General features: G+C 40.0%; 1 protein-coding gene across 6 annotated transcripts in view; it reads right to left on the minus strand.

The window, feature by feature from the left end:
- The window catches only part of CDH8 (cadherin 8), a 380,312-nt gene that overhangs the window by 155,750 nt on the left and 209,422 nt on the right, over positions 1-15,140 (minus strand). For all 6 annotated transcript variants that reach the window (XM_060288665.1, XM_060288664.1, XM_030863783.2 and 3 more), the window contains one exon: positions 7,553-7,720. In XM_060288665.1, the coding sequence (XP_060144648.1) occupies positions 7,553-7,720 (168 nt within the window). The remainder of the gene's footprint in view (positions 1-7,552; positions 7,721-15,140) is intronic.

The raw sequence follows: 15,140 nt of genomic DNA on the forward strand, positions 1-15,140 counted from the left end.
AGACAGCAAGGGGCTCACCTTGCTACTAACCCTGCATCAGGAAGCCTTGGGAAACCAAGCCAATGAAACGTTTCTTTATCCACTTTTACTCTTCCTACTCTCATCATCCCTTTCAGTGGGATCGTAGTTAATCGATATTACCTCTAAGAAAGGGAACACTTGAAACTTATCTGCCACCACTCAATTGAAACAATCATTTTGTGAGAAAGAGGAGTTGCATCTTAGCGCATTAACTATAATGGCAACTGAAAAGAAAACAAGAGTCGGGGGAAGGATGCAAGAGATGACGTTTTTTATTTCAGTCATTTGGTTTCAAAGGTTGGCATTGTTGTCTGATTTATGAATAGCCAGATGTGAAAATTCTAAAATTCTTTAAAAAAAGAAATTTTTTTAACATCATTATTGGAGTATAATTGCTTTACAATGGGGTGTTAGTTTCTGCTTTATAATAAAGTGAATCAGCTATACATATATCCCCATATCTCTTCCCTCTTGCGTCTCCCTCCCTCCATCCCCTCAAGGTGGTCAAAAAGCACCGAGCTGATCTCCCTGTGCTATGCGGCTGCTTCCCACTAGCTATCTACCTTACGTTTGGTAGCGTATATATGTCCATGCCTCTCTCTCGCTTTGTCACAGTTTACCCTTCCCCCCCCATATCCTCAAGTCCATTCTCTAGTATGTCTGTGTCTTTATTCCTGTCTTACCCCTAGGTTCTTCATGACATTTTTTTCTTCTTAAATTCCATATATATGTGTTAGCATACGGTATTTGTCTCTCTCTTTCTGACTTATTCACTCTGTATGACAGACTCTAGATCTATCCACCTCATTACAAATAGCTCAATTTCGTTTCTTTTTATGGTTGAGTAATATTCCATTGTATATATGTGCCACATCTTCTTTATCCATTCATTCGATGATGGACACTTAGGTTGTTTCCATCTCTGGGCTATTGTAAATAGAGCTGCAATGAACATTGTGGTACATGACTCTTTTTGAATTATGGTTTTCTCAGGGTATATGTCCAGTAGTGGGATTGCTGGGTCATACGGTAGTTCTATTTGTAGTTTTTTCAGGAACCTCCATACTGTTCTACACAGTGGCTGTATCAATTTACATTCCCACCAACAGTGCAAGAGGGTTCTCTTTTCTCCACACCCTCTCCAGCATTTATTATTTCTAGATTTTTTGATGATGGCCTTTCTGACTGGTGTGAGATGATATCTCATTGTAGTTTTGACTTGCATTTCTCTAATGATTAGTGATGTTGAGCATTCTTTCATGTGTTTTTTGGCAGTCTGTATATCTTCTTGGAGAAATGTCTATTTAGGTCTTCTGCCCATTTCTGGATAGTTGATTTTTGCAACTATGTTTGTCAGTGATATTGGCCTGTAGTTTTCTTTCCTTGTGACATCTTTGACTGGTTTTGGTATCAGGGTGATGGTGGTCTTGTACAATGAGTTTGGGAGTGCTCCTCCCTCTCCTACATTTTGGAAGAGTTTGAGAAGGATAGGTGTTAGCTCTTCTCTAAATGTTTGATAGAATTCGCCTGTGAAGCCATCTGGTCCTGGGCTTTTGTTTGTTGGAAGTTTTTAATCACAGTTTCAATTTCAGTGCTTGTGATTGGTCTGTTTATATTTTCTATTTCTTTCTGGTTCAGTCTCGGAAGGCTGCACTTTTCTAAGAATTTGTCCATTTCTTCCAGGTTGTCTAATTTATTGGCATATAGTTGCTTGTATTAATCTCTCATGATATTTTGTATTTCTGCAGTTTAAGTTGTTACTTCTCCTTTTTCATTTCTACTTCTACTGATTTGAGTCTTCTCCCTTTTTTTCTTGATGAGTCTGGCTAATGGTTTACCAATTTTGTTCATCTTCTCAAAGAACCAGCTTTTAGTTTTAGTGATCTTTGCTATGGTTTCCTTCATTTATTTTTCATTTATTTCTGATCTGATCTTTATGATTTCTTTCCTTCTGCTAACTTTGTGGGTTTTTTTTTTGTTCTTCTTTCTCTAATTGCTTAGGTGTAAGATTAGGTTGTTTATTTGAGATGTTTCTTGTTTCTTAAGGTAGGGTTGTGTTGCTATAAACGTCCCTCTTAGAACTGCTATTGCTGCATCCCATAGGTTTTGGGTCATCGTGTTTTCATTGTCATTTGTTTCTAGGTATTTTTTGATTTCCTCTTTGATTTCATCAGTGATCTCCTGGTTATTTAGTAGTGTATTGTTTAGCCTCCATGTGTTGGTATTTTTACAGTTTTTTCTTCCTGTAATTGATATCTAGTCTCATAGCATTATGGTCGGAAAAGATACTTGATATGATTTCAATTTTCTTAATTTTACCAAGGCTTGATTTGTGACCCAAGATATGATCTATCCTGGAGAATGTTCCATGAGCACTAGAGAAGAAAGTGTATTCTGTTATTTTTGGATGGAATGTCCTATAAATACCAATTAAGTCCATCTTGTTTAATGTATCATTTAACGCTTGTGTTTCCTTATTTATTTTCATTTTGGATAATCTGTCCGTTGGTGAAAGTGGGGTGTTAAAGTCTCCTAGTATGAATGTGTTACTGTTGATTTCCCCTTTTACGGCTGTCAGCATTTGCCTTATGTATTGAGGTGATCCTATGTTGGGTGCATAAATATTTACAATTGCTATATCTTCTTCTTGGATTGATCCCTTGATCATTGTGTAGTGTCCTTCTTTGTCTCTTGTAACAGTCTTTGTTTTAAAGTCTATTTTGTCTGATATGAGAATTGCTACTCCAGCTTTCTTTTGGTTTCTATTTGCATGGAATATCTTTTTCCATCCCCTCACTTTCAGTCTGTATGTGTCCCTAAGTCTCAAGTGGGTCTCTTGTAGACAGCATATATACGGGTCTTGTTTTTGTATCCATTCAGCCAGTCTATGTCTTTTGGTTGGAGCATTTAATCCATTTACATTTAAGGTAATTTTCGATATGTATGTTCGTATTACCATTTTCTTATTTGTTTTGGGTTTGTTTTTGTAGGTCTTTCCCTTCTCTTGTGTTTCCTGCCTAGAGAAGTTCCTTTAGCATTTGTTGTAAAGCTGGTTTAGTGGTGCTGAATTCTCTTAGCTTTTGCTTGTCTGCAAAGGTTTTAACTTCTCCATCAAATCTGAATGAGATCCTTGCTGGGTACAGTAATCTTGGTTGTAGGTTTTTCCCTTTAATCACTTTAAATATGTCCTGTCACTCCCTTCTGGCTTGCAGAGATTCTGCTGAACGATCAGCTGTTAACCTTATGGGGATTCTCTTGTATGTTATTTGTTGTTTTTCCCTTGCTGCTTTTAATATGTTTTCTTTGTATATAATTTTTGATAGCTTGATTAATATGTGTCTTGGTGTGTTTCTCCTTGGATATATCCTGTATGGGGCTCTCTGTGCTTCCTGGACTTGATTATTTCCATTTCCATATTAGGGAAGTATTCAACTATAATCTCTTCAAATATTTTCTCAGTCCCTTTCTTTTTCTCTTCTTCTTCTGGGACCCCTATAATTCAAATGATGGTGCATTTAATGTTGTCCCAGAGGTCTCTGAGACTGTCCTCAATTCTTTTCATTCTTTTTTCATTATTCTGCTCTGCAGTAGTTATTTCCACTATTTAATCTTCCAGGTCACTTACCCATTCTTCTGCCTCAGTTATTCGACTACTGATTCCTTCTAGAGAATTTTTCATTTCATTTATGGTGTTGTTCATCATTGTTTGTTTGCTCCTTAGTTCTTCTATGTCCTTGTTAAACGTTTCTTGTATTTTCTCCATTGTAATTCCAAGAGTTTGGATCATCTTTACTATCATTATTCTGAATTCTTTTTCAGGTAGAAAGCCTATTTCCTCTTCATTTGTTTGGTCTGTTGGGTTTTTACCTTGCTCCTTCATGCGATGTGTGTTTCTCTTTCTTCTCATTTTGCTTAACTTACTGTGTTTGGGGGTCTCCTTTTTGCAGGCTGCAGATTCATAGTTCCTGTTGTTTTTGGTGTCTGCCAGCAGTAGCTAAGGTAGGTTCAGTGGGTTGTGTAGGCTTCCTGGTGTAGGAGACTAGTGCCTGTGTTCTGGTGGATGAGGCTGGATCTTGTCTTTCTGGTGGGCAGGCCCGTGTCCAGTGGTGTGTTTTTGGGTGTCTGTGACCTTATTATGATTTTAGGCAGCCTCTCTGCTAATGGTTGGGGTTGTGTTCCTGTCTTGCTAGTTGTTTGGCATAGGGTGTCCAGCACTGTAGCTTGCTGGTCGTTGAGTAGAGCTGGGTCTTGGCGTTGAGATGGAGATCTCTGGGAGATTTTCGCCGTCTGATATTACGTGGAGCTGGGAGATCTCTGGAGGACCAATGTCCTGAACTCGGCTCTCCCACCCCAGAGGCACAGGCCTGATGCCCGGCCAGAGCACCAAGACCCTGTCATCCACACGGCTCAGAATAAAATGGAGAAAAAAGAAAGAAAGAAAGACAAAAAAAATAAAGTCGTTAAACTGAAAAATAAAAAATGATTATTAAAAATAAAAATTATTTAAAAATTAACAAAAAAAAGAAAGAAGAGAGCAACCAAACCAAAAAACAAATCCACCAATGATAACAAGTGCTAAAAACTATACTAAAAAAAAAAAAAAAACAGAACCCTAAGACAAATGGTAAAAACAAAGCTACACAGACAAAATCACACACAGAAGCATCCACATACAGACTCACAAAAAGGGGAAAAGGAAAAAAAAATATATATATCGTTGCTCCCAAAGTCCACTGCCTCCATTTGGGATGATTCGTTGTCCATTCAGCTATTACACTCATGCAAGGTACATGAAATTGATTGTGGAGATTCAATCCGCTGCTCCTGAGGCTGCTGGGAGAGATTTCCCTTTCTCTTCTTTGTTCGCACAGCTCCTGGGGTTCAGCTTTGTATTTGGCCCCGCCTCTGTGTGTAGGTACCCTGAGGGCATCTGTTCTTCACTCAGACAGGATGAGGTTAAAGGAGCAGCTGATTAGGGGCCTCTGGCTCACTCCGGCCGGGTGGAGGAAGGGGTACGGAATGCGGGGCAAGCCTGTGGCGGCAGAGCCCAGCATGATGTTGTAACAGCCTGAGGCGCCATGTGTTCTCCCAGGGACGTTGTCCCTCAGTCATGGAACCCTGGCAGTGGCGGGCAGCACAGGCTCCCAGGAGGGGAGGTGTGGATAGTGCCCTGTGCTTGCACACAGGCTTCTTGTTGGCTGCAGATGCAGCCTTAGCGTTTCATGCCCGGCTCTGGGGTCCGCGCTGATAGCCATGGCTCGCGCCCATCTCTGGAGCTCGTTTAGGCGGTGCTCTGAATCCCCTCTCCTCACGAACCCCGAAACAATGGTCTCTTGCCTCTTAGGCAGCTCCAGACTTTCTCCTGGACTCCCTTCCGGCTAGCTGTGGCGCACTAGCCCCTTCAGGCTGTGTTCACGCAGCCAACCCCAGTCCTCTCCCTGGGATCCGACCGAAGCCCCAGCCTCAGCTCCCAGCCCCCCGCCCATCCCGGCGGGTGAGAAGACAAGCCTCTCGGGCTGGTTAGTGCTGGCCGGCACCGATCCTTTGTGCAGGAATCTCTCCACTTTGCCCTCCGCACCCCTGTTGCTGCGCTCTCCTCCGTGGCTCTGAAGCTTCCCCCCTGACACCCCCCGCCTCTGCCAGTGAAGGGGCTTGTAGTGTGTGGAAACCTTTCCTCCTTCACAGCTCCCTCCCAGAAGTGCAGGTCCCTTCCCTATTCTTTTGTCCCTTTTTTTTTTTTTTTTTTTGCCCTACCCAGGTACGTGGAGAGTTTCTTGCCTTTTGGGTGGTCTGAGGTCTTATGCTAGTGTTCATTTGGTGTTCCGTAGGAGTTGTTCCACATGTAGATGTATTTCTGATGTATATGGTATCTCCACGGCTCACTCCTCCGCCATTTTGAAGCTCTACCTCATGCTATCCACACGGAAAATGTTCCAGTGGATTAAAGTCTGAGCCCCCACTTCCAGCTGGAGCCGGTTGTGGTGCTTTTCCCACAGCTGAGTCGGTGAAGCAAAACTGGTCAAGAGGCACTGCTCTCACTCCCACTTTTCCTAAAATTCTTAATGAAATGCATCTTTTCTGTTCTTTCTACCTTGGCATTTTTGCAGAGAAATTCTCCAAGGTACCTCAAATGTGTCACTTTCAAACCGCACCTCTGTCTTTCCCTTCCTCTCTCACTCTCCTTCTCCCTCCCCTCTCTTCTCTCTCTCTGCAAAAACTGGTTTTCCGAAGGTATTTCCTATCCCAGCAAAGAGCACTAGCATGCATGTAATCTCTCATGTCAGGAATAGGATAACTCACCTCCTCAACTGAAAATGCAATCTATCCTTAGATTTTTGTTACCATTAGCTCTTAAATATCTAACACTTTCTTATACACTTTCTCCACTCCCACTTTCTCCACTCCCACTGCGACCAACCTTGCTTGCCAGGGCTTCCATCACCTTTTACATGAATGATTACAAGCACCCCTTACCTGGCTGCAGTGTGGAAAGACACTGGAAGAAGGCCAGATTCCATTTTCTCTGATTTCCCTAGAATCAAATCTTATTACTTAACCTACAAGTTAAAATATTTTAATGACTTCCTAGTGATCTTAGAATAAAAGTCTTGGTACTTAAAATGACCCGCAAATCCAAGGATGGCTAATTCCTGCCTAACTCTCCAGCCTCGTGCTCCAGCTGTAGTGAAATTTCTTCAGTTCTCATCCAGGGCCGTACACCCTTCTTCCTTGGGGCTTTTGGACATCCTTTTCTTCTAGTTGCAATGTCCATCCTCCCTTCCCCAGTTTCACCTTGTTCCAGCTAATTCCTATTCGTCATTTATTTCTCTCATTTCAAGACTCTCCATGTCAGAAAGTCCTTCCCAAATCATCTCTCTAATGTCACATTACTTGGATAAATGCACAGAAGGAAAGGGTTCTATGAGAGTACAAGAAAGTTGGCAAATAATGATCGTCTCCTGGATTCATTGATGGTGGCTGCCTGCAATGCTGCTGAGAGGTTTCTGGGGCCAAGCACAGCTTCAGTAGGAACGGGTAGAGTCAGTGATCACTGATGTCCCACCAGCCACAGGAAGGAGGAGTGCACATTTTGCAGCAAGTGTACTGTACATCTGCCTTCCCCACCTCAGGCTCTAGAGATTTAGTTTCTTTTATACAAGTGGGACTATTGATAGAACAATATCTGAGGTGCATTTCAATCATTTCTTGAGTTTTCTTAATGGGAGGTACCATGCAATAGAGAAATAGGCACAAATCTTGCAGCCAGACTTGCTGGTTCTAATTCTCAGCTCCATTGTTTACTTTATGCTTAATATTCAGAAATGTTCTTAAATTCTTTGAAATCTGTAAAGTGAGGATACATTTCGTACCAAAGTGATAGGAGAGTTTTTCATATATATGAATTACCATACCTTGCATATAATAAGCAGTCAGTGATTGCTATCAATTTTTCAAATCACTGAAAATTAGAATGTAGATTCAAAGGGAAACATCATACTTAGATGCTCACCAGCATGGGGAATTCACTTACTCTGGGCAAATTTTGGAGGATTGTCATTCACGTCAGTGAGGGTCACTGTAAGTGTTGTGGTTCCAGATAGGCCACCCGAGTGTCCACCCATATCTTTGGCTTGGATAACAACCAGGTACTCCTCCTTGGCTTCTCTGTCCATATTGGGAAGGGCAGTTTTTATAATTGCTGAGGGAAAAAAAAAATGGGAGAATGACTTTTAGCCGGACAGCTCATTCAAAAATCAATGTGTGAATCACACACATACACACACACACACGTGCATACATCAGGACCCCACTCAGATAATTTTCTCTTTTCTCTTGACATTTAGCTGGTGTGCATCTCTGATGCCAACACTGAGAAAGATTGTAGTCATAGACAGTAGTGGATAACCTGCAAAAATACATTTTATAATGTATAAAAAAAAGAACTTGCGAATATATACATTAGAAAGTAAGCTGAATGGCATACTCCTGCCTACCAAATTAAAGTATAAATCATAACGTAGCTTCATCTACTCTGGAAAATCCTGGAAGTGAAAGAATCCTACAATTTATCACAGACTCCAATTCCCCTACAAGAGAAGTAAATACACAAATAGCTAGAAGGCTCTGAGGTCAAAGATAAATCATTCTGAGGCTCACAAATACATCAGAGAGATGAAAGAAATAAATGCATCATTAGAATCAACTCAGACAAATAAAATGCCAATCAGAGTTAATATAGGCAAGTGTCTAAATCTTAAGGCATTGTTCAACTACATTTATATTTTAATTGTTTAGTTACATCATGACTATAGTAAAAGTAATAAATATTTTAGAGAAATGGGAAGATATAGAAAAGAGAAAAGGGAGTAAACATAAAATCATATAAAATAACAATATCAGTGCTAAAATGTTAGTATTTTTTCTGACATATTTTCAGGGTTTCATCTTCTGCTTCTCTGTGTGTCACTAGTAATTTAATATTCTTATTAAAGATTCAAAATCTTCTTAGATATTCCTGATGATATTTTGAAAAATCTTTATTTAGCCCTCTCCCTACCTTCATACCTCTTTTCATAGATACTGCTAATATTTTGATGTGTATATTTTCACATGTATATGCATACAAATGTGCAAATGTGCACATGAACATTTAACCACAAATGTGATCACAGTATAGTCATTGTTCTGAGACTTTTTTTCACACAGTGGATATCTTTGAGATCTTGTCAATGGTTAGAGGCCCAACTCATTACTTCTTATAGCTGTATAATTTTTCATTGAATGAATGTACTATGAGTAACTTGGGCATTCCCATATTAACCGATATTGCTATTCTTCCCATTTCAAATAACCATCCAGATATCTTATTATGATGATACTATATTTTTCTGTGCCCTGCAGTTTTACTTAACTCTATGCCGTAAGATGCCCACCCCATATTACTAAAAGCCCATAATAGAAGTGTTTGTCACTAGTCCAGAATATCCCTATTGAATGAATGTGTTACCTCTCTGGACCAAGTGAAGGAAAAGTCTCTGCATTAAAGACAATTTGCCCCTCACTTCTAACCTCAGGGACATCATAACTGTTCTATTCAAATTGAAGATGAGTGAATCACTTGGTCATGTCTGAAGTTGTAATCCTGTGTTTTTGGACTCGTATGCTCTAATTATATCATCTGTCTGTAAAAGGTTTGCAAGGATTTCAAGTCCCTGAATCATTCAAGTATCAGCCGAGGCACAAGAGTGCCCAGGGAAATCTAATCCACCCAGTCAGTGAGCAGGCTCTGGGAAAAGCTGTGAGTTCTTATGCACTTTCTTCAACCTTGAAGCCACCTTTATATCAGAGCTTCCCATTCAGGCAGCACTCAACTGGATAACCCTGCCTATTTGGAAGTATGGATAGTAACATACTGATATCTTTCAATACAGTGATTTCTTTCAGGATTTGACCATATTGTAATATAAGTCAATAGGTCATACGTATATGGTTATAAACAAAAAACTGAAAGAAGAGAAAAACAGAAATATAGCAATCATTCTGATTTGGATCACTGTGAGGCATTGCTGAGAGGAAAATAAACATCTAGGCAACAGACAGTAAAAACAACAATAAGAAAACCTCATTATCAGCATGACAAGATGCCAACACGGTTACTCCGCTATGGATGTATATTTTCATGACTCAGAATCTTCAGTATGGGCCCAATTCCAGTAAGAAGGATTAGAAAACAGTTTTACCCCCATGCTAGTAACATGAGTAACTTGTAGTTTGTAAAGTTTAGGTACCACCACAATTTAAGGTCATCATGAATTAAAGCCATCCACTGGACTTTGGAATTTGATGTAGAGCTTCTAATAATCAGAGAAAAGCAATATAATTCCTCAAGGGAGGCAGCAACTGTTTTCAAAGAAGTTGATGGATTAAGGTCTACACATTAATCCTCTCAGGTTACTTCAGTGGAAGAATTTTTACAGCTTCCTCAGAGTCAGAGAAGACTGGTATGTATTATTCTCATCATTTTTTTTAATATATCATGAGAGAGTAAATTAAAAAAAATTGTGATGTCTCTCGGACACATGGAATTAAAATAGTTTTGAAGCTCGTTTGAAAATAGCATACTTGGGTCAGTGTCTGTGAGTTGTATCAGAATATGAGTGAAGCATCATGACAGCAGGCCTTGCTTTAATGGGACAAGAAGAGCTCCCTGGGTTTCCACCTATTACAGAAATGTTGATGTCCTCCACCATCAAGGTATACAGCTTCCTACTACCTACGAGGCCCATCTGTTGACAAGTTAGAGTCCCCTTATAAATGCTCCTACCTATTGAAGTCAAGCAAGTTTGGTTTCTCATATTATCCTCACACTTACAAGCTTTGTGATCATGAACACATTATTAAACCCACCAGGGCTCACCTCCCCTGTTAAATGGAGATTTAACATCATCAAGGGGATTCTAAGACTATGTGAGATAAATCATGCAAAGTTCTTGTCACACAGTAGTTACCCAACCGTACTGTCTCCCCTCCCCTTCTGGCTTCCCAAACAGAATTTAATGCTTATCTGGATACTGGTTCGAGCGCTGAACACTTGCCAGCTGCTCTTCCACATCCACTCTCCAGCATTCTGCACCTACTTTTGGTGTGGGAGAGTGGCCTCTATGGATGGACTTACTTGCTGGCTTTGTGTTAGACTCCACCAATGCACACTACCCCAGGAGACAGGGAGGCTGGAGCAGGGTGAGGTTCCAGACCACCCAATACCGCAATCACATGCTTGGCCATCTACGGTTTCTATCTTGGGATAACACTAGAGCAAAACTCTAGTGTCTGTTAGCGCCTCCTTCCCTGGCTCCTTCAGGTCTAGGAATGATATTAGCACTTCTGCTGCTGGCCTTGTGGGGCTTCCCTATTCCTTAATGGGCGCTCTTAACCTGGCCATACTTTTGTCAGTACTTCCCTCATTAAACTCTCCTGAATCACCCCACTCCTGCCAGGACCCTAGAAGATATGGTTCGGATACTGGTTCTTTAGCCACGTGTCAAACATGTTTCCACCATGTCATTCTTACATCTACAGGTCAAAAGTTCATCAATGTCATCGCGTATAGCTGTCTAAAGGACTGCTCCTTGAGACGGCCAGACAGGTATTTGGTTCCTTATCTGTAACATGAGAATAATACGTATACAGTGAAGTGAGTTGCTCACGATGACCCATCTGGGAAGCTACACACCTGGGAGGTTTCACACCTTCTTCTTTTATTGTACAACATTGAGAGTAGGTTTCCTGATATTTTAAGGTTAAGTGGGGAGTGTCTCCCATGTCCTTAGGGTGTGTCACACACGAAACTGGCTTCAGTACAAACTGTAATGAACAGCTCTTGCTTTGCCTGAGCCCATTTCCTTACAACTAGCAGCAACTCATTAAAAAATCCATAGTTTTAAAAAGACATAGTTTCTGGAACATTTTTCCTGCTACCTTGTGCCCATAAAAGCAGGATAAGAAAAACCACAAGTGCCTTTGGTCCTTCTATTTTTCTGCTTGTGTTGGGTCATATCTATACATGTTACTTAACTTTTTAAATTCCTCTACAAAAGGCAGATCATTTCACGTGCATAGATACGGCAAGATGTTAATAAACTCCTAAAACAGAAGCTTAAAAACTGCCTTAAACGTTCTTTCTACTTCTTTTACCCTGAATTATTTGCTTTGGCCCACATATTCTCCCAAGTATTAGTAGCTTTAAGCTATTTCTTTTGTGGACAAGAGAAGGACTTCTATGTTTTAATAATTGTTTGGTATTAAATATCACCAAATACAGAAAATATAGTAATAAGTGATTTTCCCTCTCTGATTTGAGAAGTCACAGCTTTTGAACCATGAAGACTAAAATGTGACTATAATCCTCAATTAAATGGCACTTTTATCCATTTTCACCTGTGATTTTAAGAAGACAGAGAAAAGATCCTTATACCCTTTTTGCCAAAGTAAACTAATTTAAAACAACTTTTGATGGTGCTTATTTTAAATAGCTTCCCATCTCCCGAGAAATAGACTGTGTTCCTCTTTTTCAAAGTAGTGGTCAAGCAAAAGTAGTGTCCACGTCTCCCCATGTGCTTATAGTCACACATCCTCAATGCCCAGCAATGTGTTCACAAGCTTAAATATTATGTTTAAACTTCCATTACACCAAATTGGCAACAAATCAGAGTTATCAGTTTTTTGGAGAGTAGTATACAACATGCTTTCTTCAGGGGCAGTTAGTATGGTAAATAACCTCACAAAAAAGAAAACAGCATATGACTTGGAGTTGATACAATGAAAACTGTTAGAGATTTTGTCTTTGGCTTTTGTAAATTTTCAACTCAGGAAGGGGTCTAGGGCTGACTTAGTTAGACACCTTAAATAGTTGCCTTTGGAAAAATCACAGAACTTCCCTGGGACACATTTTTTTTTTCTTGAAAATAGGAGGCTCTAACATTTCCAGTAGAAGAAAAATCCGCAATTGATGTTCAAAAGGATGAGCCTGTCCTGCTGAATCCTTGATCACATTAACTGCAAAGTAGACTCAGAAACGGGAAATGTAAACTATTAAATTCTAGAAGTGTTTCCCTGGAACTCCATTTTGAAAATCTAATCTAATCAGAAAATTCAATTAATGAGACTAGTCCATTCTCTGTGAATTGAATTCAATGGAGACTTTGAACCCGGCACTGGGAGTAGGGTTGGGAAGGTATGAGATTGGAGGTGAACCCTGGCAGGAGGATTACAGGGGAAAGAGGGAATCATCTTGCTCTGAAGCTGGCATTCACCACCCTACTGTGAATAGACCAATGTGCTTGATTCTCCTGTATTTAAAAGACATGGTTTCATCTTAACTGTATTCAATCACACGGAGATTTCCCTTGGGCAGAAGTTTAAGAATTTAAATCCTAGCCTGGCCTAAGTTCCTCCCAAGTACTAAACAGCTATTCCTTATGTCTCATCATTCAGGGAGTACTTCTTATTAGAATTCAGTCATCTCAGAAATTTAAAAGTTGAGTCTTTATTTTTTTCTTCCCATTGTCTTTGGTATTATCATTTGAGAAGCATTTTGTATCCGTCACGAAGACTTCCTTTTATAATTTCTGTGATATCACCAGATTGAGAGGCTTCATGAGAAAGGCAAGGAGATGCTGATTAACTCCTTTGTCATTTTGAAGGCTGATTACTGTAATTCACTCTTTGTGGGTCTCCCAGATTGTGCTGTTCAAAGATTGCAGTTGATATAAAATGCTGTGCTAAACTCCTATTTGAATAAGACTTGTTGAACACATTATCCTAGTTATGAAAAAACTAGCTCTGTTATTCCCCAAAACTCTTGCCAATATAACGTGCAATTATCACCTTACGATCTCTGAAAAAGAGTCTTTCAATTATGAGGTTAAGTGGTACAAATTCATCAGGGAAAATAGGGGGTATTTGCACTGTTGGTGGGAATGTAAATTGATACAGCCACTGGGGAGAACAGTATGGAGGTTCCTTAAAAAACTAAAAATAGAATTACCATATGATCCAACAATCCCACTACTGGGCACACACCCAGAGAAAACCATAATTCAAAAAGACACATGCACCCCAGTGTTCACTGCAGCACTATTTACAATAGCCAGGTAGGTCATGGAAGCAACCTAAACGCCCATCGACAGATGAACAGATAAAGAAGATGTACATATATACAATGGAATATTACTCAGCCATAAAAAGGAACGAAATTGGGTCATTTGTCGAGACGTGGATGGATCTAGAGACTGTCTTACAGAGTGAAGTCAGTCAAAAAGAGAAAAGCAAATATCGTATATTAACGCATATAAGTGGAACCTAGAAAAATGGTACAGATGAACCGGTTTGCAGAGCAGAAGTTGAGACACAGAAGTAGAGAAAAAACATATGGACACCAAGGGGAAAAGCAGGGGTGGTGATGGTGGAGGTGGTGTGATGAATTGGGCGATTGGGATTGACATGTATACACTGATGTGTACATAACTGATGACTAATAAGAACCTGCTGTATAAAAAAATAAAATAAAATTCAGAAAGAAAGAGAAAAACAAATACTGTATGCTAACGCATATATATATGGAACATATATTTAAAAAAGGTTCTGAAGAACTTAAGGGCAGGACAGGAATAAAGACGCAGATGTAGAGAATGGACTTGAGGACACGGGGAGGGGGAAGGGTAAGTTGGGATGAAGTGAGAGAGTGGCATGGACATATATACACAACCAAATGTAAAACAGATAGCTAGTGGGAAGCAGCTGCATAGCACAGGGAGATCAGCTCAGTGCTTTGTGACCACTTAGAGGGTTGGGATAGGGAGGGTGGGAGGGAGACGCAAGAGGGAGGAGATATGGGGATATATGTACACGTATAGCTGATTCACTTTGTTATACAGTAGAAACTAACACACCATTGTAAAGCAATTATACTCCAATGAAGATGTTAAAAAAATATTATGTAGCAACTTAAAATGCTTATAACATTTTAAAAATTTTATTTTAAAAATAATGTATGCCAGGCTTCCCTGGTGGCGCAGTGATTGAGAGTCCGCCTGCCGATGCAGGGGACACGGTTTTGTGCCCCGGTCCGGGAATATCCCACATGCCGCGGAGCGGCTAGGCCCGTGAGCCATGGCCGCTGAGCCTGCGCATCCGGAGCCTGTGCTCTGCAACAGGAGAGGCCACAACAGTGAGAGGCCTGCGTACCGCAAAAAAAAAAAACAAAAACAAAATAAAAAAAAAATAAAAATAATGTATCCCATGATTAATCTTATATAAGTGCTTATAACAATTTGGCAAAGAATATAAATGAAGATAACTTGATGTGTTTTGTGAAGGAATTGGAGGTTCACTGCCACATTTCCTAGCACTCTGCAATAGAAAGTATAGGACTGCATCTGTTAGAAAATGGTCTGGGATTATATAGATGAAAATTTATTTCAGGAGTATTACTAACCATGTGATTTTGGGCAAGTCACTGAAATTTCCTGAAGCTCACCAATCATGTTTAAAATCTTATTAATTGCCAAATAAGAGTTTAGGTTGGTATTATTACACGAGAGGTAAAAGCCAAATGTTTT

The sequence above is a fragment of the Globicephala melas genome, chromosome 19, assembly GCF_963455315.2.
Source record: "Globicephala melas chromosome 19, mGloMel1.2, whole genome shotgun sequence".
NCBI lineage: Eukaryota > Metazoa > Chordata > Mammalia > Artiodactyla > Delphinidae > Globicephala > Globicephala melas.